The sequence below is a fragment of the Eupeodes corollae genome, chromosome 1 (genome assembly GCF_945859685.1).
Source record: "Eupeodes corollae chromosome 1, idEupCoro1.1, whole genome shotgun sequence".
Taxonomy (NCBI): domain Eukaryota; kingdom Metazoa; phylum Arthropoda; class Insecta; order Diptera; family Syrphidae; genus Eupeodes; species Eupeodes corollae.
The window spans coordinates 101,818,132-101,845,406 of NC_079147.1; the positions used below are offsets into that span (position 1 = coordinate 101,818,132).

At 34.8% G+C, this 27,275-nt stretch overlaps 1 protein-coding gene across 1 annotated transcript in view; it reads right to left on the reverse strand.

Annotated features, from left to right (window-relative positions):
• LOC129939851 (sodium/hydrogen exchanger 9B1) overlaps positions 1-27,275 on the reverse strand; it is a 145,146-nt gene that overhangs the window by 45,706 nt on the left and 72,165 nt on the right. The window contains exons 3-5 of the mRNA XM_056048025.1: positions 10,516-10,867; positions 9,359-9,646; positions 9,035-9,217 (exon numbers count right to left, since the gene is read on the reverse strand). Coding sequence (XP_055904000.1) covers positions 9,035-9,217; positions 9,359-9,646; positions 10,516-10,867 — 823 coding nt within the window. The remainder of the gene's footprint in view (positions 1-9,034; positions 9,218-9,358; positions 9,647-10,515; positions 10,868-27,275) is intronic.

Below are 27,275 nucleotides of genomic sequence, written 5' to 3' on the forward strand. Positions count from 1 at the left end.
GTAAATTACTTTCATTGAATATGTTTCTTAAATTAATAGACTCTTAGAACCAAAGTTTGACCGACTTAAATTAGTTCGAATAGGCGTTTGATTTCTCAAGTTATTTTAGCTAAAATAAGCAAGATCTACTTCATATGACCATGGGAGAAAACGTAAATTAAACCTTAAGAGCCTTTTTGTGACAATTTCCAGTATAGGAATATGAGTCGAGTAATAACTGGTCTAAACGTCATCGAATTTTTAACTTCCCATAGGAAGTTATTGTAATGGGTCCGATTTGTCAAATTGAAAATTTTGAGATTTCTCGACGTTTCAAGGTCCCTAGAGTCGAAATAATTTTTTTTTTTTAGAAAGATGTCTGTGTGTGCGTGTGAACGTACGTTCGTACGTCCGTCCGTACGTTTTCTTCGTCGTCCATAGCTCAAGAACCGGAACAGATATCGATTTTAAATAAATTTTGTCATACAGATAATAAGGCAGAAAGGGCTCTCAAGAAAATTGCGTGGGTTTTTTTTTTACCGTAGCAGTTTGAAAAAAAGGTGAAAATGTTGGTTAACCCTTAATATCTTACGAACCAAAAAAGCTTGAGACTTGAATTAAATTTAATATAATATATTGTAACGTGATACCAAACAAGTATATTTTTTGAAAAAAATCAATATAACGGTTTTTTTTATAAATCAATAAAACTGAAACAAAAATTGTCACCTCCAAAATTGTATGACTGAAATATGATTTTATCTCTAAAACAATTTTGTGCTACGAAAAATAATGTTTTTGACATATGATAAAATTTTGAGAAAAATCGAATTGACATTTTTTTTTATAAAAAATAAAAACCAAAAAAAGCATTACTCAAAGTTCGTAAAAATTGAATATTGATTCAAATATCTTTTCAAAAACTTGAAATTTTGGCTTCAAACTTATTTTATCTTATAAAAAATAATGTTTTCAACATTTTAAGGAGTTTTGAGAAAAATCGAATTGACAGTTTTTTTACAAAAAATAAAAACCTAAAAAAAAATGTATAAAAGTTGGTAAAAATTGATTTTCGACTCAAATATCTTTTCAAAACTTTGAGATATTGGCTTCAATTTACTTTTATCTTTCAAAAAATCTTGTTTTCAACATTTGGTAAAATTTAAAAAAAAAGCGACTTGACAGTTTTTTTTACAAAAAATTAAAAACCGAACAAAAAATTAACAAAAGTTGGTAAAAATTGATTTTCGGCCCAAATATCTTTTAAAAACTTTGAAATAATAGCTTCAAACTAAGATAAAAATCTTATAAGAAATATTGTTTTCAACATTTGGTAAAATTTTTAAAAAATTCAAATTGAAAGTTTTTTTACAAAAAATAAAACTCTAAAAAAAAATACTAAAACTTGGTAAAAATTTACTTTCGGCTCAAATAGCTTTTCAAAAATTAAAAATATTGGCTTCAAACTTATTTTATTTCACAGAAAATATTGTGTTCGATATTCAGTAATTTTTATATAAAAATTCAACAATCCGTTTTTTTTTTAATTAAAAATTAAATAAGATTTACAAAAAATAGTACGCGAATTTGGTAAAAATTGACACAAGTCCATATGGACAAACTTTTAAGCAAGACAAATCGACAGACGAGATGGAAAGTTATCAGTGTGGGTCGCATCCCAGCCTCTTTTTATTTAAGTGCTTGAGATGCGCATTTTGTTATTCCAAGTCTGATGCGTTTTTGGTTTACCACCTTTTATAATTCACTTCACTTTTTATTTAAATAGGCAATGGCTCCATCATTACATTACGATTGTTATAATTATGTATTTATTTAATATAAATAGTTTTAATACTGATTTCTTACAAAAATCGAACTGTCACCCATAGCTCCATTACATAGCTGTCATTTGCGTTGTGTTATTCCAAGTGCGATTCTTTTTTGTTATAATACGTTTTATAGTGACTGACGTTTTATATAAAGTCACACGGGAACGCTGTCGAACGGGATAAACAGTATCATATGTCTCTAAGCTAATACCCACCTTTCAGCCATATCGGTACAGCCCTTATTGAGTTATAAATAGTGTTACTAACACGACTTTCTTTTATAAATTATAGATAGAAGATGTAAAACATAACTAATGAAAATAATAAACAAAAATTTAAGAATTTTAAATAGTTTGAGAAACGTTTTTGATACAATCGGATTTCATAGTATGATTAACAGACTTTAAAAGTAAATTATTTTCATTGAATATGTTTATTAAATGAATTATTGGACTTTTAGACCCATAGTTTAACCGACTTAAATTTTTTCGATGCGGCGGCGTTCGATTTTTCAAGTTATTAGAATTAGAATAATTACAACAATAGAGCTAAGTTGCGAATACTCTTTATGATTAGTCAGCTTCAAAAGACCTTTTAGCTGTAGTGTATACAAACAAAGAGGCAGATCTACTCCATGCGAGCATTGAAGAAAATCTAGAGTAAACCTTAAGAACCTTTTTTTAACACCTTCCAGACTTTAAATATGAGTCGAGTAATAAGGAGCCCAAACGTCTTCAACTTATATTAATGTCATCGAATTTGTTTAAGGTAGAGATGAGGTTGTTTCAAACAGAACAAATGACAAGATACAAAGATGGCTACCTTGAGGTACATCAGAATTAACAATGATTGAATAAGAATAGTCATATTTGAAGACAAAACTACAAAATGTATCAAAAACGTAAGATGGGAATCAAACTATATACATTTCTGAACTGTAGCCCGATTTGCTCTTATTTACTTAAAATTACTTTATGACTTTATTAAAGCAAAATTTTTGTTTTACTTCCTAAAACTTTGTTGCCAAAAGTACCACTAAGAACTGGACGAAGAACTTAATATGAATCGGAAATTCAGTCCTATTCCAAAACTTAGCACAAATTCATCAAATTTTGATCAATTGGCGATCCAAGGGGGGATCATATGAGACTTGAGCTTATACAGTTAAGTTGTATAAGTAAAGATTTGTTAATAATTTAGCGACATTCGCCAAAATGTGGTTTGCTGTCATAAATAACTAACATTTCTATAACTTAAGTAAATTCAAATTATTTAATAAGAGATCGTTAATTTTGTATTAAGTTGCCTTTAAATTCCTGGCTTCAATTCTATCTTATTTTTTTAATGCACATAAATAGTAAACATTAAGATTGAAGTGTTTTTTTTACTTGTGACATGTTGGAACTATAATATGGCAATTATTGCATTCGTAAAAAAATTCGAATCGAACATAACATTGCGATCGTAAAAAATCTGTAAAAAGTTGGTCCCCCGATTCCTTCCGTCTGTCTGTCCTGGCTCCTACAGCCTAGACCATTGTGCCGATTAGCTTAAGGCTTTTTTTTTCATTTTTTTAATCCAAAAATAACAGCAGTCCCAATACAATTGTTTTGGTTTAAAATCCAAAGTTCGAATTTTTCCAAAAGAAAGAGATAGATTTTTTAAAGCTTTCTCTTACTTTTTCTTTCTTAATTCGGCTTCTTTCTAAGAGAATAACGTATGATTTAAAAATCTTCTCTTTCAGTGCCAGCTCTTGTGGATGATCAAATTGTCAAATTGATTAGATTTTAAAAAATTAATTTTTTTCGATTTTTTGAAAATTAATACATATTTTCATTTTTAAAAAACTTCATATCTCAGAGAAGGGTGAACATTTTTTAACGAAGTTTAAATGTAAAATGTATATTTACAAGCAATAAATAACTGCATACTAAATATGATGAAAAGACAAAATTTAAAAATTGTGATTTTCGAAAAAAAAATTAAGTTAATTTAGATATTTTGTGAAATAAAATGGTTTTTAAATTTTTAAGACAAACCTATGTGGCAAGTACATTTTAAAATCTACAAATAAAGGAAATATTTCTAAACAGTTTTTTCAAGAAATGAGAAAGTTCTAGGGACGTTGTGCACTATATTTCTTTCAAAATTGATTCCATTTTCTAGGCCCTTTCATTCTACAAATACATATGTATTTTCTATTTGAAAACACAATCCACAACAATTAATGCTCAAAAAATTAAATGGTACTATATTATTACAACGGATTAAGTCAAATTTGCAAATTTTAATTTCTCAATAACTGAATAAAATTTAATTCGACTATTTCGATCATTTATTATTTGTAATTAATATTGTTTCCTCTTTTCAATTATTTTATTTAAGTTTAATTAGAGATATATTAGAACATTGTGAACCTATATGCGTAGAAGGTAAAGGACACGTAGGTACCTACCTATGTGAAGTTTTGAAAATTTGAAGTTTTGTTTAATTGAGTTTAGTTATAATTTCCGTTGAAATTAATTAATAACTTATATTTTAGTCAAAACTGATTGCCTCACTCACCACGGAATATAATTGAATTTTTCGACAATGTTATATTTCTTTACGCCCTCAGATAAGAGTATGAATGTTTATGCGGTTTTGTTGGTTTTGATATATGGTATACATGAATATTTGGAATTTTGGTTATTAGTGGAATTTCTAAAATAAACCTTAAATTGTTTGGTGCCATTACCACGACACGACACGTGTTGTATAATCAATGCAAAATTATGCAGAAGAATTTGGATATTTGTTATGAAGATAAATTTTAGAAATTATGGTTTTGAAAAGTGTCAACAGTAGACACATTCATGTGGAAATAAATAATTTTAAAGAAAATATATTTACATGAACTCATGTTCTGGAATAAGTTGCAGGTAACATGAATTAAGGTGTGATTTTAGTTAAAAAAAAAATACTCAAAATACACTTAACTTAACACTTTTAATTTCCATTCAGCGAAATATTGTAATCTGTCTGATTTGTAGAACTCAGAATTTTGAGCGTAAAAACAAAATAATTGAGATATGTTTTGAAGAAAAGCTTTTTTCTTATTGTATGGTGACAAGTTTTAAAGTCAGCTGAGATTCATTTAACTTTAAGTTATTACTTCCCCGTTTGTACTTAGCAGACCTGCATGATTACTAAATTTCGAGCCCTTCAAGCTATTTTATCGTTAGCGATATTTTTAATAAATAAGACAACTAATTTCTTAAAATTTGGTAGTAACACAAAGAGCCTTCCAGACTATTGTCATGTCTTAACTTAAGCATAACTGATAATTTGCAATACTGACTACGGGTACAAATTATTTCAAGAACCAGCAGTCAGCTTTTTATCTGTAGTTTACGATCAAATTTATTTTGTCGCTTTCGATAAATTGGCGGGAAGGGCTCGATTTATCTAATTGATAAAAATGTATGAAATACAAAAAAGTTTTGTGAGATCTGTTTGATGATAATATTTAAAATAAAATAAAAAAAAGCCAATGATTTGATACCTGAATCACTATCATACGTGAGAAAGCACTTTTCATGACAAGAATTACTCTTGAAGGATTAGTGAATTTTTCGCAAGTCAGTACCCGTAACAAACTTTGAATGGAATAAAGCTATTTGGACAAAGGTATAAAACAATTGTTACGGGCAATTTTTATACGTCTGTATCCCTTGCAAAATTATTGCTCAGCCGTTAAACGCATCTTATTGCAACTCTTCGAAAAAATAGAGCTAGAACTGCAAAAGATGTTGTTGTAGCTAAACTTCGCTATCACGAAACTATTAGCCACGGAGTGTGCGCTTGTGATTGCTTCCAAATGGAGGGATAAACGCGATGTTTTGTTGATGAGACAAAATTCAGTCTATAAGAACATTCCACCAGAAAAAGAACTCCAGATGGCCAGTGTTCAAAAGTCTGAAGTATTTCTTGAGTACAAAATTTCTAGTTATTACACACCGTTGCGAAAAAAAACAATTCGATGGCACCACAAGATTGCGTTTAAGTTTGTTCTTTAAAAAGCTTTTGTAAATGATTTAGTCTTTTAAGAAAAGTATACAAACATACAAGGCATTTGTGAAAGTCTTTGTGGCGTAGGGTTCAAGAAGCTCAACTTGTGAGTATAATAAAACATCATCTAAGGGAATTCGAAACGGTTGACAGAAAACAAATCTTTTTGGGAAGTATTGGGCAATACTTCAAAAACCAAAATCGTACACAGCTAGAACAAAATTAAATCTAATGCATTTAAGGGAACAATCCTTTTTCTCCAGAGGAAAGACTACTTGACTAAAAAGTAGTACAGTAAACGTAATTGTCTCAATTTTTGCTTAAACTAAAAGATTTTTAAGATTTTTCTTTTTGGCTCGGGTTCAGAAAATTGTATTATAAATTAGGACGACATCATAAAAAAGTAACCAACAAATCAGAACTATGGGATTGACAAATTTGCAAGCCTTAACCTGCCCTACACAAACGATGGGATGGGCCGGGCAAAAATTTGAAGGAAAACTGTAATATTTACTACGTTGACTTCACCCGAAACCCAAGAGCGCTTATTTGGATTCGGCTTTGTCATTGGAGAAAAACATAGGTAACAAGTCTTGAGGTCTATAGGTGCATCACCGAGCGCCTCAAGACCATCAAGGCTAAATTCGGCAACATTAGACTAATATGCGAACACGCCCTCACAAAAAAAAAGTGACAACACCAAAGATATGTTCTTCGAACTCTTAGACAAAACATATAAGCAGTGTCCTAGCTATACGATATTAAAATTGTAATGGGCGATTTGAATGAAAAGCTAGGAAGGGAAGACATCTTTGGTGGAATATTTGGAGAAAACAGCCTGTCACAACACTTCCGGCAAAGGATTTAGGTTTGTCGATTTTGCTGCGGTATAAAACGTCATCGTTGCCAGTACGCGTTTTCCACACCTCAACATCCGCAAAGGAACTTGGACTTCTTCAGATCAATCTACCGCCAACGAGATTGAATATACTGCGATCGACGCCAGACACGCTTCCAGCATCGTGGACGTGCGAACTTTTCGAGGCACTTACATCGACTCGGGCACTACCCATTGTTACCAAAGTAACACTTAGGGTTTCCAGACCCTGCCTCCACCACAATTTATCGAGAACCAGTGGCAACATTGCCAAGATGCAACCAAAGAAGCCACCTCTGACGTGCTGGTTTTCAAACAGCCACCAACAAGGAACCCCTGGTTTGATGAGGAATGTCGGCAGGCAAATGCAGCCAAACAACAGCCACATAGAAAGACAAGAGCTGTTCATGAGCGCTAGTAGAAGAAGAGGTGAGACTAACACCGAATTCTTAAAAGATAAAGAAAGAGCATGATAAGCATGCAGTCGAAGATGTTGAGAGCTTTAAAAACAATAATTAAGTTCGTACGTTTCATGAACAGGTGAAACGAAATTCACAAGTACAAAAACCAAGAATCGAAGGCTCCATACATGAAAGGACTATTTCTATAGACTGTATAACGGCGATAACGAACCGAATTCTGCTGTCATATAGGATGATCCCTTCAACATGGACGACGAAAGCCAACAATCCCGTCCTCCCGACTTAGACGAAGTAAAGATTGCCATATCTAAACTGAAGTCTTATAAAGCCGCTGGAGCGGATGGCTTGAATGCCGACCTCTCTTAAAACAGCTCTAGATAAGTTGGTTTGGAGCATGCACCAACTTATCTGTAAGATATGGTCGGAAGAAAGCATGCCCGACGAATGAAACCTCAGTATTGTTTGCCCGATTCTGAAAAACGAGACGCGTCTGAACTGCACCAACTCTAGAGGGATCAGTCTACTTTACATCGCCTATAAAATCTTTTCTGTCATAATATGTGAACGTCTAAAGCCTATTGTCAACAACCTGATAGGTCCTTATCAGTGTGGTTTTAGACCAAAAAAGTATACAGTTGATTAAATATTCAGATTACGTCAGATCCTGGAAAAAAACACAAGAACATCAAATTGACTCCCACCATTTTTTCATCGATTTCAAATCTACTTATTACAGAATCTACAGGGACAAGCTTATAGAGCCATGCCTTGTTTTGGCATCCTCGCCAAACTCGTCCGTTTGTGCAGGATGACCATGGAGACTTGGCGCTGCTTCATTAAGTTTATAAACAAATTAACAGAACCTTTCGATGTCGAAAATCGACAAGGTGATGCGATGTCATGTTTGGAAGAAGTCAGCGTGATGGCAATGGGGCTTTTGTGAGTATTGAGTTGAGATAGAGGCGGAAAAAAGGACTTACCTATTAATGAGAGCACATGCTTGCATCAAGAAAGGACATACAACACCGACGTCTAGATCAAAACGTCATCATGGACCGACGTAACATTGAGGTAGTTAAGAACTTCGTATACCTAGGTTCCGCTATGAAGGCAGAAAACGAAAAATAACTTTTGCTAACCCATGTTTCTTAGTTCTAAGAAAGCATTAGCAAAGCCCTCTTTCGTCGGACCAAAGTGGCACTATATAAGACCTTGATCATCCCTGTCGTGCTATATGGTGCAGAAGAATTGACTATGGCAAAAATGCATGCAAGCATCTTGGGTCATTTCGAAGGAAAATTTCTTCGTGTGATCTAGAGTACCGTATGCATAGAAGATGAGCGGAAGAGAAGATGGAACGATGTACACTGTACAGGCTGTACAGCGACGTCGACTTAGCCAAAAGGGTAAAAATCCAACGACTGATGGCTGGGTCAAGTAGAGCGTATGTAAACCAAAGCTCCGTCCCGGAATGTATTCGAATTCACACCCACAAAACAGGGCAGTAGAGGAGGACCACGGATCAGGATCAGGTGGCGCGCACAAGTGGAAGGTGCCCTCACCCAATTTGGAGCGCGAAACTGGAGACATCTAGCTAGGGACCGAGCTAGATGAAGAAGTTTGTTGGATGAGGCCCTGGTTCACACAGGACTGTAGCGCAACTTTAGGTAAGAAAAGAGTCAAATGATAAGATACCATGGGTTATCTTATAATCAATAAAAAATACGATTTAAACTGTATCTAGAAGAATAACAAAAGCATAACATTTTTAGTCAAATTATTATTTGCAAAATTCTCATTTTCCCACCTCACCATACACTTTACGTTTAATACCAAGTATTTCAATTTTTTGATTTTGTTATATGTATTTTACTCACCCCATCAGAAGTCCCCAGAACCAAGGCATGTCCAAGAGAAAATTGGCAAGGATACAAATTACACCCGTTTCGATTACAGTTGGTATCAAAGTAAGTTTTAAAATGATTACCCAAAGTTTCTGAAAAGCTGAACCATCCAATCCAAAACCTGCTAGTAGCATTAAAGTAATAAGAGCAAGTTCCCTTAAAATGAAAAAAAGAAAACAATTACAATGTGAACACGTTTTCAAGGTCATTTCAATTTATTTTAAAATTTTCAAATTAATTTTTCCAAACCCAATCTTGCTCTTGCAGTGTTGCATTAGAGGTCTCATGGTAACTTACCGAAGAAATAATTCCAACGCTCCGTATCCACTAAAATCAGCCAATCCCAAATTAGTATAGAGCACACCGAAGAACAACATACCCAGCATATCGGGCAATCGCATAAATGTCACCAGAATCCCAGAGATCTGTGCTCCGACAAACAAGAATGCAATCCTCATAATTACCGTCTCGGGCATAGCATACTTGGGTGCTTGAGCGTATCCCATTATCCAAAGGAGCAGAAATATAATCAGTATTGCCAAGGGCTGTGAAATAATTGGCCAGTCTCTAAGAAAGTTCATCCATCTGTTGCAAGAACCCAAAAGAACACACCGCCGTACACCCAAAAAGTAAAAAATACAAAAAATGTATACAAAAGCTTCGGTAAAGAAAAGAAGACGTTGAAAAAGGTAAGAAGAAAACGTGGTAATACAATTTAATTGAATGAAACCACGGATGCATGTCGTTCTATACGAATTCCCGCAGATAGAAAGCGAGAAAGTGAGCTGCCACATTCCTTCCGGCTATGCCCCTTTATCAGTTTCTATCGTGTTGCATGAATTCTTTTTCTTGTAAAAGGACTAAGGACAAACGACGACGAACGACGACGTCGACGAAGAAATAGCAACTTGTATAGTGAGATGCTCTAGTATAGAAGTACCTTAGTTCCTAGGGATCACCGAAGAACAATCATTTTATAGCATCTCGTAGACAAGTGGGTTTCACACTATGCACTGCATCCAGTGGCTTCTATTTGTCATCACAGTTTCTTATTCTTTAAGATGAGAATTTCACCATGATTTTAAAAAGGTCGGAAAACCTTACGACCTTTAGCCTGTACTTGTTATTACATAACATTCGACATTGAAGAAAAAGAAGGGTTCTGCTTTTCAAGATAGCCTGATGCTTCAAAAACAAGCCTAGGTTTACGTAACAAATTAGTGAGTTTTATTCATCTTTCACACCTGAAGATGGTTTATACACCGAATGATCCTTGGCCTTCTTATCAGCGGTATACGTTATTCTAAGGATTTTATTCGCACAGATGCCTCCGTTCGGTCGTGTGTGAAATAGGCCTTAGTCTTTTAGCTGAAGAAGTTCGTCAATTAAGTACACAATCTGAGAACAATCTAATAACCTGGCTAAATTCACAACACAATTTCTTCGATGCTTACATCTTTGGTCCTTTGTACTCTTCGCGGTCCTCCGGATTGTTCTGCTGGGTTTGGTGATGTTGATGGTGATGGTTCTGATGCTGGATATGGTGCGATGTTAAATTTAATGAAGGCGAAGTCAAAGACGTTGTTGTTCTGCCATTTGGATCGGTGTACTGCTGGTGCTTTTGGTTTTCATTGTCATTGATGGTTGTGGTGTTCATCGTGGTTGTTTTCAGCACCTGACGACTACGACGACTATAGCCTGGAGACTTGCAAGATTCTAATTGGAAGCCCGACTTTTGATGCCGTTTTTGAGGATTGTATATACTACTAGTAGTTGTCAGCTCAATGTCCTCGCTACTGCTATTATCTGCAAAAGAGGTGACAAGAGCAATGATAGAATTCAGAGCGATATAAGTTCTGGGTAATGGTATAAAGTTGTACGGACTTGAAATAAAATGTAGGTATACCTAAGATAGAATTCTATAAAGTTAAATTGTGATTTTCTATTTCGATAAAAACTAAAATGAAATTGATAAACTCAAAACGGATATTTGATGTTTATGAGTCGTGTTTCGTTAGATAAGAGAGCGAGAAGGAAACGGAATACAGATATAAAGATACAAAAAGCTGGCTATGTTCTTATTTATAAAGAGAAAAATATATTTTTATATATATCTAAAAGAGAGACAGGTTGTTTAGCACTTTGGATACAATGCAACCCAACAATGGAACAACGTAATTTTTAGAATGTGATATGAATGTGATGTCTTCACTCTTTATATTTGTACTTGTTTCAGTAATACAGGTGATAAATGATGGATTACGAAAAATATTGATTCAATTAATTTGATAATCACAATCATTGAGATTTTCAATGGTAATTACAAGAGTAATTATAACTACAATCAAGAATTATTTGCTTTATTAAAAAAGAAAGAACTTCATCAAAATGGACTTAGGAGGTTTATATGAAATGAAGATTAAGCAGGGGCCTGATTATGAGTTGTTCGTGGCGAATCCAGTTCGACCTTCCAAATTCGAACCGCATCGTAAATTCTTATTAACGTATTCACGGCGAAGCGAAAATAGTTCTTCCTATATTCCAGTGATTTGACACTTGTGCTTTGAGAGCTTTCCCCAAATTTTGTGTTGTTTTGATTGAATTTGTAAAATTTGCGGTGGTTTATTGAATATTCAATTTTTTACTGTGGATAATCTTTACGAAAATTTAAGTAAATCTAACTCTCATTTTTATATATTTACAATCAAAAAAGAATCCACGAGTTTGAACAGTGAACGATAGTAAACACTTTTTCGCCTGTGAATCAGCCAAAAAAAAACTGTCAGATTTCAACTCTCCAACAAACATTAAGAGTTATGACATTTGAAATTTACCTTCGATTTCGTTAATTGGTCATTCTTACTTACTAACTTAAGGTGGCGCTACAGTCCTGTGTGAACTAGGGCCTCACCCAACAAACTTTTCCATCTAGCTCGGTCCCTAGCTAGATGTCTCCAGTTTTGCGCTGCAAGTTGGGTGAGGTCACCTTCCACTTGTGCGCGCCACCTGATCCGCGGTCTTCCTCTACTGCGCTGTCCTGTGGGTATGGATTTGAAGACTTTCCGGGCCGGAGCATTAGTTTCCATACGCTCTACGTGACCCAGCCATCTTAGTCGTTGGACTTTTACCCTTCTGGTTAAGTCTACGTCGCTGTACAGCCCGTACAGCTCGTCGTTCCATCTTCTTCTCCACTCCCCTTTGATGCATACGGGACCGTAGATCACACGAAGAACTTTTCTCTCGAAGCGACAAAAGGTGCTTTCATCCGCATTTGTTCTAATCCATGCTTCTGCACCGTATAGCAGGACGGAGATGATAAGGGTCTTATATAGCAACACTTTGGTCCCTCGAGAGAGGACTTTACCACTCAATTGCTTTCTTTGCCCAAAGAAACAGCGGTAAGCAAGAGTGATTCTTCGTTTGATCTCAGCGCTGGTGTTGTTTTCTGCGTTTACAGCAGAGCCTAGGTAGACGAAGTCCTTGATTACCCCAAAGTTACGTCTGTCGATTGTGACGTCGGTGTTGTATGTCCTTTCTAGACGACAGCATGTACTTTGTTTTGCCCTCATTAACCATTAAACAAATTTTTGCCGTCTCTGCCTCAATACTCAAAAAAGCCCCATTGACATCACGCTGAGTTCTTCCGATTATGTCAATGTCATCAGCATATGCCAGTAATTGGACAGGCTTTTGAAAGATAGTGCCTCTAGTGTTGATGTATCTGCTCTGTATTAATCTTTCAAGCACGATGTTAAAAAAATCACATGACACCGCATCACCTTGTCTAAGACCTTTTTTGACATCGAAAGTTTCTGTTAAGTTGTTTCCAACCTTTATGGAGCAGCGTGAATTCTCCATGGTCATCCTGCCAAAACTAGACATGGCTCTGTACAGCTCGTCCCTGATAGATGCTGTCGATTGCGACATTGAAATCGATGAAAAGATGGTGGGTGTCGATTTGGTGTTCTTGGGTTTTTTTTCCAGGATCTGCCGTTATGTGAATATTTGATCGACTGTGGACTTTCCTGGTCTAAAATCACACTGTTAAGGACCTATCAGGTTGTTGACGATGGGCTTAAGACGTTCACATGTTACGGCAGAGAAGATTTTATAGGCGATGTTAAGTAGACTGATTCTTTTATAGTTGGTGTAGCTTATAGGGTCTCCTTTTTTCAGGATCGGGCAAAGAATACTGAGGTTCCATTCATCGGGCATGTTTTCTTCCGACCATATCTTACAGATAAGTTGGTGCGTGCTCCTAACCAACTTATCTTGTTTAAAGAGCTCGGCATTCAAGCCATCCGCTCCATCGGCTTTATTAGACTTCAGCTTAGATATGGCAATCTTTACTTCGTCTTAGTCGGGAGGACGGGATTTTTGGCTTTCGTCGTCTATGTTGAATGGATCATACTGCCTGACAGCGGAATTCGGTTCGTCGTTGCCGTTATACAGTCTGCAAAAGTGGTCCTTCAATATCCTCAGCATTGACTGCTGTTCCACTATGATGTTTTCACTTTCGTCTTTGCAGCATTTGGATCTATGTTTATGTACTTGTGAATTTCGCTTCACCTATTTTAAAACTCTCAACATCTTCGACAACACGCTTCTCATGCTCTCTCTTTTTCTTTCTGAGAAGTCGGTGTTAATCTCGACTCTTCTGCTCATAGAGCTCACGAGCAGCTCTCGTCCTTTTATGCAACGCTGCTTTGCGTGCCTCTTGTTTGGCTGCATTTGCCTGCCGACATTCCTTATCAAACCAGGGGTTCCTTGTTGTTGGCTGTTTGAAACCCAGCACATCAGAGGCGGCTTCTCTGATTGCATCTTGGCAATGTTGCCACTGGTTTTCGATACGTTGTGTTGGCGGCAGAGAACTTCGAGAGAGGTTACTTGTAACTCGATCGGAAAAGGATTTGACGATCTCTGGCGATTGTAGCCGTTCGACGTTGTACCTTCTCAAAGCACCTCCCTGTTTTGCCTTGGTGTGCTACCTTGGCTACAACGAGGTAGTGGTCCGAGTCGATGTTAGCTCCTAGGAAAGTTCGTACATCCATAATTCTGGAAGCTTGTCTGGCGTCGATCGCAATATGGTCAATCTGGTTGACGGTAGATTGATCTGAAGAAGTCCAAGTACCTTTGTGGATGTTGAGGTGTGGAAAACGCGTACTGGCTACCATGACGTATCGCCCCGCAGCAAAATCTATGAGCCTGAATTAATTGTCAGAAGTGTTTTCGTGCAGGCTGTTCTTCCCGATTATTCCTCCAAAGATGTCTTCTCTTCCTAGCTTGTCATTAAAATCGCCCAGGACTATTTTAATATCGTAGCTAGGACACTGCTCATATATGTTTTGTCTAGGAGCTCGAAGAATATATCTTTGGTGTTGTCGCCTTTCTCTTCTGTGGGGCTTGCGCGCATATCAGGCTAATGTTGTCGAATTAAGCCTTGATGAGACACTCATTGATGCACCTATAGCTCAAGACTTCTTGCCTAAGTCTGGCTCCAATGACGAAGCCGCATCCAACTAAGCGCTGTTGGTTTTCGTGGTAGCAGTCACCATAGTAAATATCGCAGTTTTTCATCCCGGTCCATCCCATCGTATTTCCTGGATGGCGGTGATATCTTTTTTATAGCGGTCTAGGGCCTCCGCTAATTCTTCGGCCGCACGTGGTCTGTTAAGGAACCTAACATTGCACGTGCATATCCGAACTTCGTTATCCTTTATTCGATTGCGTTGGTTGTCAACAGTTAATCCGTCCGTATCCGCGGCATGTTGATGCTTTGCAACTATGAAAGCTTTTACGTGGCCAGAAAGTCACCCCGAACGGACAACTCCCAACCTTGAGGGTCAACTCCAAGGATGGGGAGCCGGATAAAACCGCTCCTTATAGGCCTGGGCTCCGAATAAGTCGAAGAAACCCTATAAGGTGTTCACTAAGTAGTTCAACCTTACTGGAACTGTAGACGCCATCGTTGATTCCATATCGGGAATTCCTCCGCTGCCGTCTGGATAAGGAGTGGAAAACACCTCTCCCACCGTCTCTCGTTTTCTGCCCCCAACAACATTCCACTGGGGTTGGAACCCAATCTCCAGTTGAGGTACTAGGCACCCGATGTTCACCACGGGGAGGTGAGAGTAGGAGTTGATAGACAGAGGTTGGTTTTGAGAAAATTGGTCATTCATTCAATTCAAAACGAAGAAGGCGAAAGAGAAAGCAATAACTGAAAAATCGCAAACTCGCTAGCAAAACGATTCGCCGTGAATCCCATAATCAGGCCCAGAGTTCTAACTGCCTTAATAACACTAAGGTCCAAAATTTCAAAGAATTGATGAAGAATTAAATATGTGGGCCAATCCAAAGGTCTGAGATCAATCCTTGCCTGTATCACCTGCAAATGTTTTTTTTCGCTGGAGAAATTTAAAAATGAACTTTAAAAAAGTGAAAAAAGCCAGTTTCGAGCAGTTGGTGTTATAACATTTAAACAAGAACAAACTTTTGATTTTATGGTGCTGGCCATATATACAATAATCTAATGCAAAGGGTTTTTACTTTGTAAAAAATAAGCACGATATATGTGACAAATACCAGTATTTTTTTTATATAAATTAAAAAAAAAACTAAAAAAACAATTGTCAATTCGAATATTTTACAAAAAATAAATGATTTTATCTCCAAAAAAAGAGGCTGGAATGCGATCCACACTGATAACTTCCCATCCCGTCTGTCGATTTGTCTTGCTCGTATCAATTTTTACCAAATTTGCGTACTATTTTTAGTAGATTTTATTTTTTATGAAAAAACGGACTGTTAGATTTTTATATAAAAATTACTGAATATTGAAAACAATATTTTCTGTAAAATAAAATAAGTTTGAAGCCAACATTTCTAATTTTTGAAAAGCTATTTGAGTCAAAAATCATTTTTTACCAACTTTTGTTATTTTTTTTTGGTTTTTAATTTTTTGTAAAAAAAACTATCCATTCGATTTTTTTCAAATTTTAACTGAATGTAAAAAGTAAATAAAAGCCAATATCTCAAAGTTTTGAAAAGATATTTGAGTCGAAAATAAATTTTTACTAACTTTTGTTAAATTCTGTCAATTCGATTTTTGTCAAAATTTGTCCTTACGTTGAAAACAATATTTCTTATAAATAAAAAGTAGTAAGAAGCTATTATCTCAAATTTTTAAAAAGATATTTGAGTCGAAAATCATTTTTTACCAACTTTTATTAATTTTGTTTAGGTTTTTATTTTTGTAAAAAAACTGCCAATTCGATTTTTCTCAACTTTTTTCAGAGTGTATATAAGACATATAAGATAAAATAAGTTTAAAGCCTTAATCTCAAGTTTTTGAAAAGATATTTGAATCGATATTCAATTTCCACCAACTTTGAGTAATGTTTTTTTTTTAGATTTTTATTTTTTATAAAAAAAACTGTCAATTCGATTTTTCTCAAAATTTTATCAGATTTCAAAAACATTATTCTTCGTTGCACAAAATTGTTTTGGAGGTAACAATTTTTTTTTGTCAGTATTTTTGATTTATAAAAAAAAAACGATATATTGATATCTTTTTTTTAAATATACCTGTTTGGTATCACGTTACAATATATTATATAAAATTTAATTCAAGTCTGTAGCGTTTTTATTTCGTAAGATATTTAGATATTTATTCAAACTGCTATGGTAAAAAAACCACCCACTCAATTTTCTTAAGAGCCCTTTCTGCATCTTTCTGTCTTATAATCTGTGTAAAAAAATGTATTTGAAGTTGATATCTCTTCTGGTTCTTGAGCTATGGACGACGAAAAAAAACGTCGAAAACATACGGACGAACGGACGTACGAACACTTGCACGCAGAGACATCTTTCTAAAAATCTTTTATTTCGACTCTAGGGACTTTGAAATGTCGAGAAATGTCAAAATTTTCAATTTGACAAATCGGACCCATTACAATTACTTCCTATGGAAGGTAAAACAAAAATCAAGTACTGATTTTTGTTTTGTAAAAATGATTTTCTACTCAAATATCTTTTCAAAAATTAAAAATATTGGTATAAAACTAATTTAATCTTATCGAAAATATAGTTTTCGAAATACAGTTAAATTTCGTTTTTAATGCAAGATTATTGTCTTAGAAAAATTTAATCTGTATTTGTTTATGTAAGAAATTCAAATTTTCAAGAAATGCTACTAAAGTTGGTAAAAATTGGTTTTTCGACTAAAAATTTCGTTAAAAATAATAGATTTTTAACTCACCATATTATGCAAAATACTTTTGATAATTTTAAGTTAATATTGTAGAAAAAGTCAACTGATAATTGAGCCGTTTATTTTGAAAGTGGCATAAGTCACTTTTGTTTTAAGTCGAGATATTTAAGATACTTGTTATACCGTTAATTACCAATACTCTCTCTCTCGAAGAAATCTCAATAGGGCCTAGCTCTCAACTTATTGAGTGCAAATTTTTTAAAAATGAAAAGATCTCGTTTAATTGTATTTTGTGGTGCCATTAACTCGATTTTTTTGAAAAAGTGACTTATGACACTTTCAAAATAAACGGCTCAATTTTTGTTAAAAAAGCATGAAAACCTACAAAAACGAAAAGAACTAATAAGAAATGGTTTCCGACACATGTATTAAAAGAACAAAGCAAGAGTCTAAATTATTTAAGCCGCACAAAATATTGTTATGAATATTTTGTTAAAGTCTTAGACAAATTGACAGACGGGATGGGAAGTTATCAAAGTAATTTTGTTTCCGAGATTTTTAGTCGAAATCTATTTTATCCCAAATGTAAGACGTTCCGACGAAAGGTTTTACGTACAGACGCACACACAGACATAAAACGCTGCATATAAAAGCATTCCAAAATTCCAACAGGATTCCAAATATGCCATATTTAAGAGTTAAAATAAAATGATTTAAAGAGTTATTTGTGAATTTCAGCCAGAAATGTTAGAAAATGTGTTGCTTTTTTTACAGAAATAACATATTCTTTTCTTGTTTTTCATTTGCTTTTCCATAGATGCGAGGAACGCTTCAAAAATATAAATGCAAAAACCCAGAAAAAGATATATTTTCCAGAAAAAAATTACCTTTTTTTGTAGGAAAATAAAACTGAATCTTTAAGTAATTTTTCTAGCTTTTTTTAACAATTTTTTTTCTTACTTAATTACCGGGATTGTAGCTGATGCTAGAAAACAAATTTCAAAAATTATCGTTTTGCTTAAACCTTTGAAAAATATTTTAATCTTACTCACAAATTACACGTTTCTCGACATATTTAAAACTTTTATATATTAAAATAATAGATATGAAACGCTTATTGTTTTTCAATTTACTATTAATTTAATAAAGGTGTTACTTTTGCTGTTCTTGGGACATTTACATATTTGAAATTTGAGTCTAAATCTCAGTTCTAGAGCATCCAAGGCAAATTTACTTCAAAAGTAGATTTCATTATTTCATTCATATAAAGGCACATTAATATCAAATTGGTTACCTCTTTTTTAAGGGTTCTTTTTAAGATCCTCAATGTTTGCTCTTTCGCTTCGAAAAGGTCTTATGACAATAATTTGAAGCATTACTAGAGTTTTTTTTTTTTAATTATAAATTATATGAAAGCAAAGATCTTAGTTCTTTTTGACATCAAAATAATTTTAAGTGACTATCGTTATATTAATAACAAATCTCTGGATGAAAAAATAAAAATGAATAAGCTTCATGGTTCGGCAATTCGTCAAAGGTTGATAAATTTATGCTGTGGTTCCAGAAAGACGGCGGCGGCGGAGGCATACATGCGCCTTCCAAATAAAAAAATAATTTTGTTAATACCTCACACACAGCTTGTTTTATTCCTTTTTAACATCAACCTGCCCTCATTGAAAACCCCTTTATAAAAAAAAAGTTTCCTCTATTCGTGGAAAAGAAAATTATGTTTCCACACAATAAAATTAAGTGTCCTCTAACTTGTTCTCTTTAAAAAAAATGTCCCTTTAAAAGATTAAAGGGACAGTAAACAAAATAAAATAGTAAAGAAATGCTTTTTGAAAGGATTTTCTTGCATTTAAATTCAAGTCTCATATTATAATTTTTTTTTTATTACATCAGGTTTTTTAATGAAATATAATTATACTTCATATAAAGGGTGATTTTTTTGAGGTTAGGATTTTCATGCATTAGTATTTGACAGATCACGCGGGATTTCAGACATGGTGTCATAGAGAAAGATGCTCAGTATGCTTTGACATTTCATCATGAATAGACTTACTAACCAGCAACGCTTGCAAATCATTGAATTTTATTACCAAAATCAGTGTTCGGTTCGAAATGTGTTTCGCGCTTTACGTCCGATTTATGGTCTACATAATCGACCAAGTGAGCAAACAATTAATGCGATTGTGACCAAGTTTCGCACTCAGTTTACTTTATTGGACATTAAACCAACCACACGAATGCGTACAGTGCGTACAGAAGAGAATATTGCGTCTGTTTGGTGTGGTTTGTACGCTGGTGGAATCATTGGACCGTATTTTTTCAAAGATGCTGTTGGACGCAACGTTACGGTGAATGGCGATCGCTATCGTTCAATGCTAACAAACTTTTTGTTGCCAAAAATGGAAGAACTAAACTTGGTTGACATGTGGTTTCAACAAGATGGCGCTACATGCCACACAGCTCGCGATTCTATGGCCATTTTGAGGGAAAACTTCGGAGAACAATTCATCTCAAGGAATGGACCGGTAAGTTGGCCACCAAGATCATGCGATTTGACGCCTTTAGACTATTTTTTGTGGGGCTACACAAATAAGCCAGCAACTATTCCAGCTTTGGAAGACAACATTTCCGAAGAAATTCGGAATATTCCAGCCGAAATGCTCGAAAAAGTTACCCAAAATTGGACTTTCCGAATGGACCACATAAGACGCAGCCGCGGTCAACATTTAAATGAAATTATCTTCAAAAAGTAAATGTCATGGATCAATCTAACGATTCAAATAAAGAATCGATGAGATTTTGCAAATTTTATGCGTTTTTTTTTTTAAAGTTCTCAAGCTCTTAAAAAATCACCGTTTATAAGAATACTGCATACTTACACTAATTGACTTTTTTAGTAAATACGATAGTGTTATGTTACATTAAGTATGTTTAAAAAGCCTAACTCAAGAAAAGTTATAGAACAAAAAATTGACTTAATTAATATGACGATTTTAAAATAAGATTCAAAGTAAGGCAATAAAAAACCTTCGAAAAATTGTTATTTAACTGCTATTCGTTAAATCTTGCTGACCAACGTACTAAAATGTTTTTTTTTATAAATAAAAATTAATTATTTTAAAATAAATTTGCTTCAGATACTCACTAACCAAAATCCAAAACATCCAATTTCTTTAATTTTAATTAAATACATAACAAAAAACTATCATGAGGACAACAAACTATGTTGAAAATACTTCAGTCTAACATTTATTTAAAATAATTTCAAATTAATTTAACGAATTCTAATTAATATTTAATTAATTTATAACAGCCAAAATATATCAATGAATGAACTCAAACGACTTAAGATAACAAGAAAAAACCGATCTCGCCAGACTCGAAATTCTAACTAGAAGCTAAAAAATTCATCTCATTTGAATTTGTTCCCAATAAATTATAATCTCATTTTCAAATAATCTTCATTTGTATATAAAAACCTCTTTGCCGCTGCCGCCCGCAGCCGCCGGCCACTGCTGCACTGTCATGCGCTTTTGTTTGGTTTTCGTGTTTTGAAAAAATAAATAAAAACAAACTCGCAGATCGCGACTCACGGCGGCGGCGGCGACGCTTGATTATTATTGAAAACACAAACAAATTCAATATAAATATGAGAGAGTTTTTGTTTAAAGAGTTGTTTGGCTTATATACATTTATTTTTGTTATCTTGATTAATCAAAATCACTACTTTTTTTGCTGATTCTCACGGCCGGCGGCGGCGGGGCGCGCGCCGTTCAACATCGCTCTCCTAAGCAGCTGACTAGCCAGACTAGCAATTTTTTGGAGAAGCTTTTTTCATTGACATAAAATCAGGTGCGTATCGAACCAGGGGAGATTCCACTAATCTGAATGGACTAAACTTAAATCCGACTTTAAAATGAATGTACGTAGTCGTGCCATATATTCTGTTACAAAACTTCAAGAACTTGTTGTTAACCCTGGAGAACACCAGCATTTATTTTATGAATTTCAGACTTGAAACCATCTAATACAACTTGTATTGAACGGTTAGAACGGTAACTTCTTATCCAACGAAGAAGAGATTCATCAATAACAAAAGCACGCATTTTCGATAAGAAATCTTGGTGCCAAACTCAAGTGCAATAATTTTACATTCTCCAAAACGATGTAAAGATTTGTTCGGTGAGATGAACCATGAGATCACCAGTGGACCTAATGCTGCGAAAAGCATACTGTCGGTCATTAAGAAGCTTCCGTTCTTAGAGATATTTGTTGAGCTGATAATTAATCAGCGTTTCCATGACGTTGGAAAGAAGGGATGTGAGTGCTATTGGACGATAGTCAGAGGAAGAGGAGGATTCGCATTTTTTAGGGACAGGCTGGACAAATGCTATTTTCCATCCGCTCAGAAAGAGACCTGTAGAGTAGGAAAGATGGAAAAGTTCAAGCAGTGGTTTTGCCACCGATGAAGAACACCACTTCAGAACAATTGGGGAGATACTATCCGGGCCAGCGGATTTGTGTATGTCAAGGTCTTTCAGTACTCTTGCAACTGCACGAGTGCGAAAGAAGATTCGTCCCATAGAATCATTTACGCTCTCAAGAACAGGAGGACTCATGACACTTTCCGGTAGCGTCGAATTAACAGCAAACAGTGCTGCAAGCAAATTGGCTTTATCAATCGAGCTTACATAGGGAGTGTCATTGTGGACGAGCGTTGGAACCGAGGATGACGTGGTGTTTCGTACGTTTTTTACAAATGACCAGAAATTTTTACTACGTTTGGGACATTGTAGTATTTTTTGCCTTAATGTTAATCTGATCATACAAAAATTTGGTTCGACGAGAATGACCATTACATGTCTTTCTAGAATGTTTGAACTTATTCCGGGTTTCCTCAGTCGGGTTGGCTTTGTAACAACGGAAACTTACATCTCTGATCCTAATAACCTCTTTACAGCTCGAATCAAAACATGAGTTTTCTTTGGGTTTGTTAGATTTTACCCTGTTCGAGTAAAAAAAAAGACCATTTTTAATTGAGAATGTTGTGGTAGACGTTATATTGCCACTTTTGACAACAAACTTTCTACCGTTAATCATATCATAAAGTATATACAACAATGGCTTACTTATGCCAAGCCTGCTCAGTTTTAGGTAGAGACCCTCTAACCATACGGTGTCAAAGGCCTTTTCTAAATCAACCAGAACAGCACCTGTGCATTGTTGTTTTGATTTATTCCATTGGATATCAGAAACGAGTTTAGACGCAGCATGAATTGTGTCATGACCAGCTTTGAACCCGAACTGTTTATCCGGAATTATTTTGTTGTCCGCAGCCCACTTAGTCAGAGCCCTATTAATGATCTTTTCGAAAACTTTGCTGATGCTCGGAAGAAGACTTATCGACCGAAGATTTGACGGGTTGGAGTTGTCGTTTTCCTTTTTCGGGAGAGGATGAACCACAGTGGTCTTCCAATGCACTGGATAATATGCATTATTCAGTGCATTGTTGAAGAGTGTGGTGTAAATGTCAATTGCCTCCATCGGAAAATGTCTTAGTACAACGTTGGATATACCATCGACACCTGCTGACTTTTTATTTTTTATTGAATTGAAGATGAGCTGGAGCTAACCTTCGTCACTAACAAGGGACTTGGTCCCGTTTGCTCGGCGATTATGGCATTTGCCAAGGAATCGTCATTGAACCGCATGAATCCGCGGTGCTCAGATCGCCACTGTGTCATATCATTTCGAAGGTAGAAGTGATTAAGTAGGGCTCTGTTTTCCAGGTCGTGGTTGGGGCGAATGCTAACATTCACCTTGTAAACTTGCTGGAAAGCAGTTCCCACCGCCTCCACTTTTTCCTTCGGATCTTCAATTATATAAAAGTCATCGTCAAAGATGGCTTCTTCTGGATCTATTTCCGCTGTCCTGAGTACGGGTCTGTTCTCTTCGGTTCTTTCTAGTTTAAGACACGGAAGGTCATTATCGTTTTTTTTTTCCTGAATATCTTATTGATTTTGGGGAACATACCAGGGTCACTCGAATTAACTGACCGGATCTTGCGGTCCCAGTACTTGTTAATTGATAACCTGTAGTTCTCCTTAATCAACAGATTGACATTTTTTATTGTAGACTTCAGTGTCCTAACCTCCAAGTCGTATGGGTCTGTAAGTCGCATGTACAAGTTTTTGAGTCTTGTCAGTAAGCCACTCTTGTGCCTACGTAGTGCGTCAATAGTCGCGTTTCTGTATGCGTCCATTTGGTCCCGTTCTTTGTACTTTGGTATTTTCCATCTGTTGTAAGTGTTGGTCAATTTCTGTATTTGTCAGGTTTCTGTTGTTTGGTGGGCTATGTCACTCGAACGAAGTTCTCTCGCTAGGGCGTTGGTGAAACGAGGCCAACGCATCTTACTGTAATTGTAAGAGTGAATTGCAACGTATTCCTCCAACTCCACGCGTTTGTTCGGAATCTGCATTACAACAGCCTGTCCGCAGTGATCACCGTCGTACTCGACTGTCTGTAAGCAGTTTTAACGGTGATTACCCACCCAAAAGATCCAGAAAGGGGCTGCTTCTTGGATACGATAGCCAGCAGGTCGACGCCATATTCAACGCTGTAAAGATTCATCAAATTAAAAAGATGATTACCTCTGGGATTTCTATGTTGATTTCCCCAATCTTCATGTTTTGCGTTCAAATCACCTTCCAAGATGAAATAGTTTTCTTCCAAGCTCAGTTTCAGTTCCCTAAAAAGAATGTCGAGTTCTGAAGCAAAGTAAGGAACCTGCGGAGCTCCAACCACACTTTAACGTACTAACCATCATGCCACGGGTACTACTAAGTTTATAGAAAATTAATGCAAACAAAAAAACAGTGATAGCTTGTGAATAAAATGTTATCCATCTCATCTTTTACATAAAAATCTTAACTTTAAATGCATATATGATAAGTAACTTATTTAAAGATAAAAAATAACCTGAGAATTGATTCACATTGTCACTGACTCATTTTTGATAAGAAAATTCGGAGTAATTTGTTTTGTTAAATAAACAATAACATGCGCAGCCAAATCACTTTTGACCTTTTTTAGTGTACAAAATACACTAACTAGTAAATAAACTTAATGAAGAGAGCAAAATAATAGTATGTTTATTACTCATTGATTCTTGTTAATTAACAAAGTAAAAAATTGTTGTTAAATAAAATGGAAAGTATTTCCTACTTCATATTCCTAAACATTTTATACTAGCTGAACCGAAAAACGTTCTCTTGCTAGTAAGGTTGATTGGAATAGTTGATATATGAAAAGTTTAAAGCATTTAGGTAAGGTGAAGATAAAAAATGAATCCTATTGATAAGGGCGGTAGGACCAGTTTTCTAAAAAATCAAATTTATTACGAACTAACGGTAATATCTACAGAATCATGCTATAGAAATTGTTCGTGTGAATAGTTTTTGAAAACTAGTTTTATCTTTGATTTTTCAAAAACTTTTAAATCAAATACCTTTATTTAAAGATAAAATATTAAAATGTGTTTCTGGCTTTACAAAATGTAATAGAATGATTCTGTACATGTTACAGCTTTTTTTTTAATTTTTTTTATATATATTTATATTTTCATATCAATATATTTAAAATACATATTTTTTAAAATAAATTGATTACAGGATTCTTTATTTTTCAGTATCGAAAGTTATAGCAAATAAAACACAAGGAACCATTTTCGTTAATTACTTTATTTCGTTTTAAAAGTTGGACATTTGAAACAAAAAAAATACAATATATAACTCAAATAGTCTTCTTGAAAAGATTGAAATATTTCGGCCAAAATGTATTTAGTTTCGATAGAAAATTATCGTAATCGGTCCGATTTGTCGAATTAAAAATTTGAAATTTCTCGACGTTTCAAGGTCCCTAGAGTCGAAATAAAAGATTTTTAGAGAGATGTCTGTGCATGCGTGTGTACGTACGTTCGTACGTCCGTACGTTCACGTCATTTTTTGTCGTCAAGAACTAGTTGAGATATCAACATCAAATAAATGTTGCTATACAGATAGTAATTCGGAAAGATGCAGACAGGACTATCATAAAAATTGAGTGGGTGTTTTTTACCATAGCAATTCAAAAAAAGGTGACAATTTTGTGAACCCTTCATATCTCACGAGCCAATAACGCTAGAGTCTTTAATTAAATGTTAAATTGTGCCTATATTGTAAGGCGATACCAAACAAATAAATTTTTGGAAATAAATTCCAACTAATGATTTTTTTTATAAATCAAAAAAAATATTTGTCACCTAGAAAATTGTATGAACAAAAAATAATTTTATCTCAAAAACAATTGTGTGCAATGAAGAATATTGTTCTTAAAATCTTCAATGATCTGTGCTCCAATGTTCTGAACACCCCAGCAATCGTTAAGGAATCAAGACCGGTTCATGGTGGAAAGTCGTTCGTGTTCTCATTAGACTCAGCCCTACAAGTCAACAATATAATTGCAGCTAAGCGGCACCTTAAAGGAACTACCATCTTTGTACAAAAAGACTACACGGCTGATGAACGTAATAAGAGTTTCCAATTACGTCAACTAGGAAAAAACATCACAAAACTAGGAGACAAAATAAAAGTTCGATTTGGAGAGTTCTGTATCTACGTTAACGATATTCAGTTTACTTGGAACAAAGGAAAAGTCGAAGCTGCGAAGATCCAGGACGTCGAATTTCTCCGAGGGATTGTCACTAAAGCCCAATTCAATTGTGATATAATTGTAAGAGAGACGCCTAAATCTAATGCTAAAGTTCCTGTGCTGCTAGCCTCATCTAGTGATCAGTCTAAAAATTAGCAACCAAAAAATTTCTGTCAGGTATTGTCGTATAATGTAGCAAACTTAAAGAGTAAACTTATTTTTAGTAATTTTCTATCTTACATAAATAAATTTGATGTTTTTTTCTTATACGAAACCAATATTTTGAATGATAAAAGAAGTAATTATTCAATTTATTTTAGTGATTTTTACTTGTATTAGAATGATGCTATAAAGTTTCATAGTGCTCGCCACACTATTGGTGGTTGTTTGTTCGGTTTCAAAAAAAACTTAAAAGATAAATTTTCGTTTAGATTTCTTGAAATTTCTGGTAATGTTGTTCTGACTGCTAAGTTTGGTGACGCGAATTTCCATTTCATACCTCGATATTTAAATGGTTCAAATAAAACAAATTGGGCGGCCGATTTTGATAAGTTTGAAAGCTTTTTAAAAAATATGAATTTTGAGTCTTTTTGTATACTTGGCGATTTAAATGCTCGGACGGCTGAGGCCCAATTTGTTGACAAGTGTTTATTGAGTAGTACTTCCATTGCCTCTGAGATACGAGTATCTAAAGATAAAGCCATAGACACAAAAGGAAAGAAATTACTAGATCTTTTTGAAAACATAGGTGCGGTGATCATCAATGGTAGAACGTTTGGCGATATGAATGGTGAGTTTACCTTCTGTGGCGCCTCAGGTAGTTCAGTCATAGACTATTGCGCATGTTCGTTTGATTTTTTACCTTTGATAGAACATTTTTCTGTAGTAAGCAAACCTTTTTCTGATCACATGCCCCTCAGCCTGCGCCTCTCTTTCCCTTCAACCCACAATCAGAATGTTACGCAATTGGTGCTCCCTCAAAAACTCTACTGGTCCGAAAATAATCGTGTAAAATATATAGCTACGCTCAGTCGGTTATCCAGCTGCCGTTATATTTTTTCAAATATGACAATAGAAGAAAAAGTCAGCTCTCTCCTGTACAAAATTAACAATGCTGCCGGTAAGGGTAAGGCTTGTAAACGTTTTATTCCAAAAAATAAATGGTTTGACTTTGAATGTTTTCGCGCTCGAAATAGGATGTTAAAACAGCTCAATCTTTACCGAAAATATAATATTGGATTATATAAAAGATTTTACATAGAGAGGCGGTCTAAGTACTTAGGTATCTGCAAAAATAAAAAAATCAAT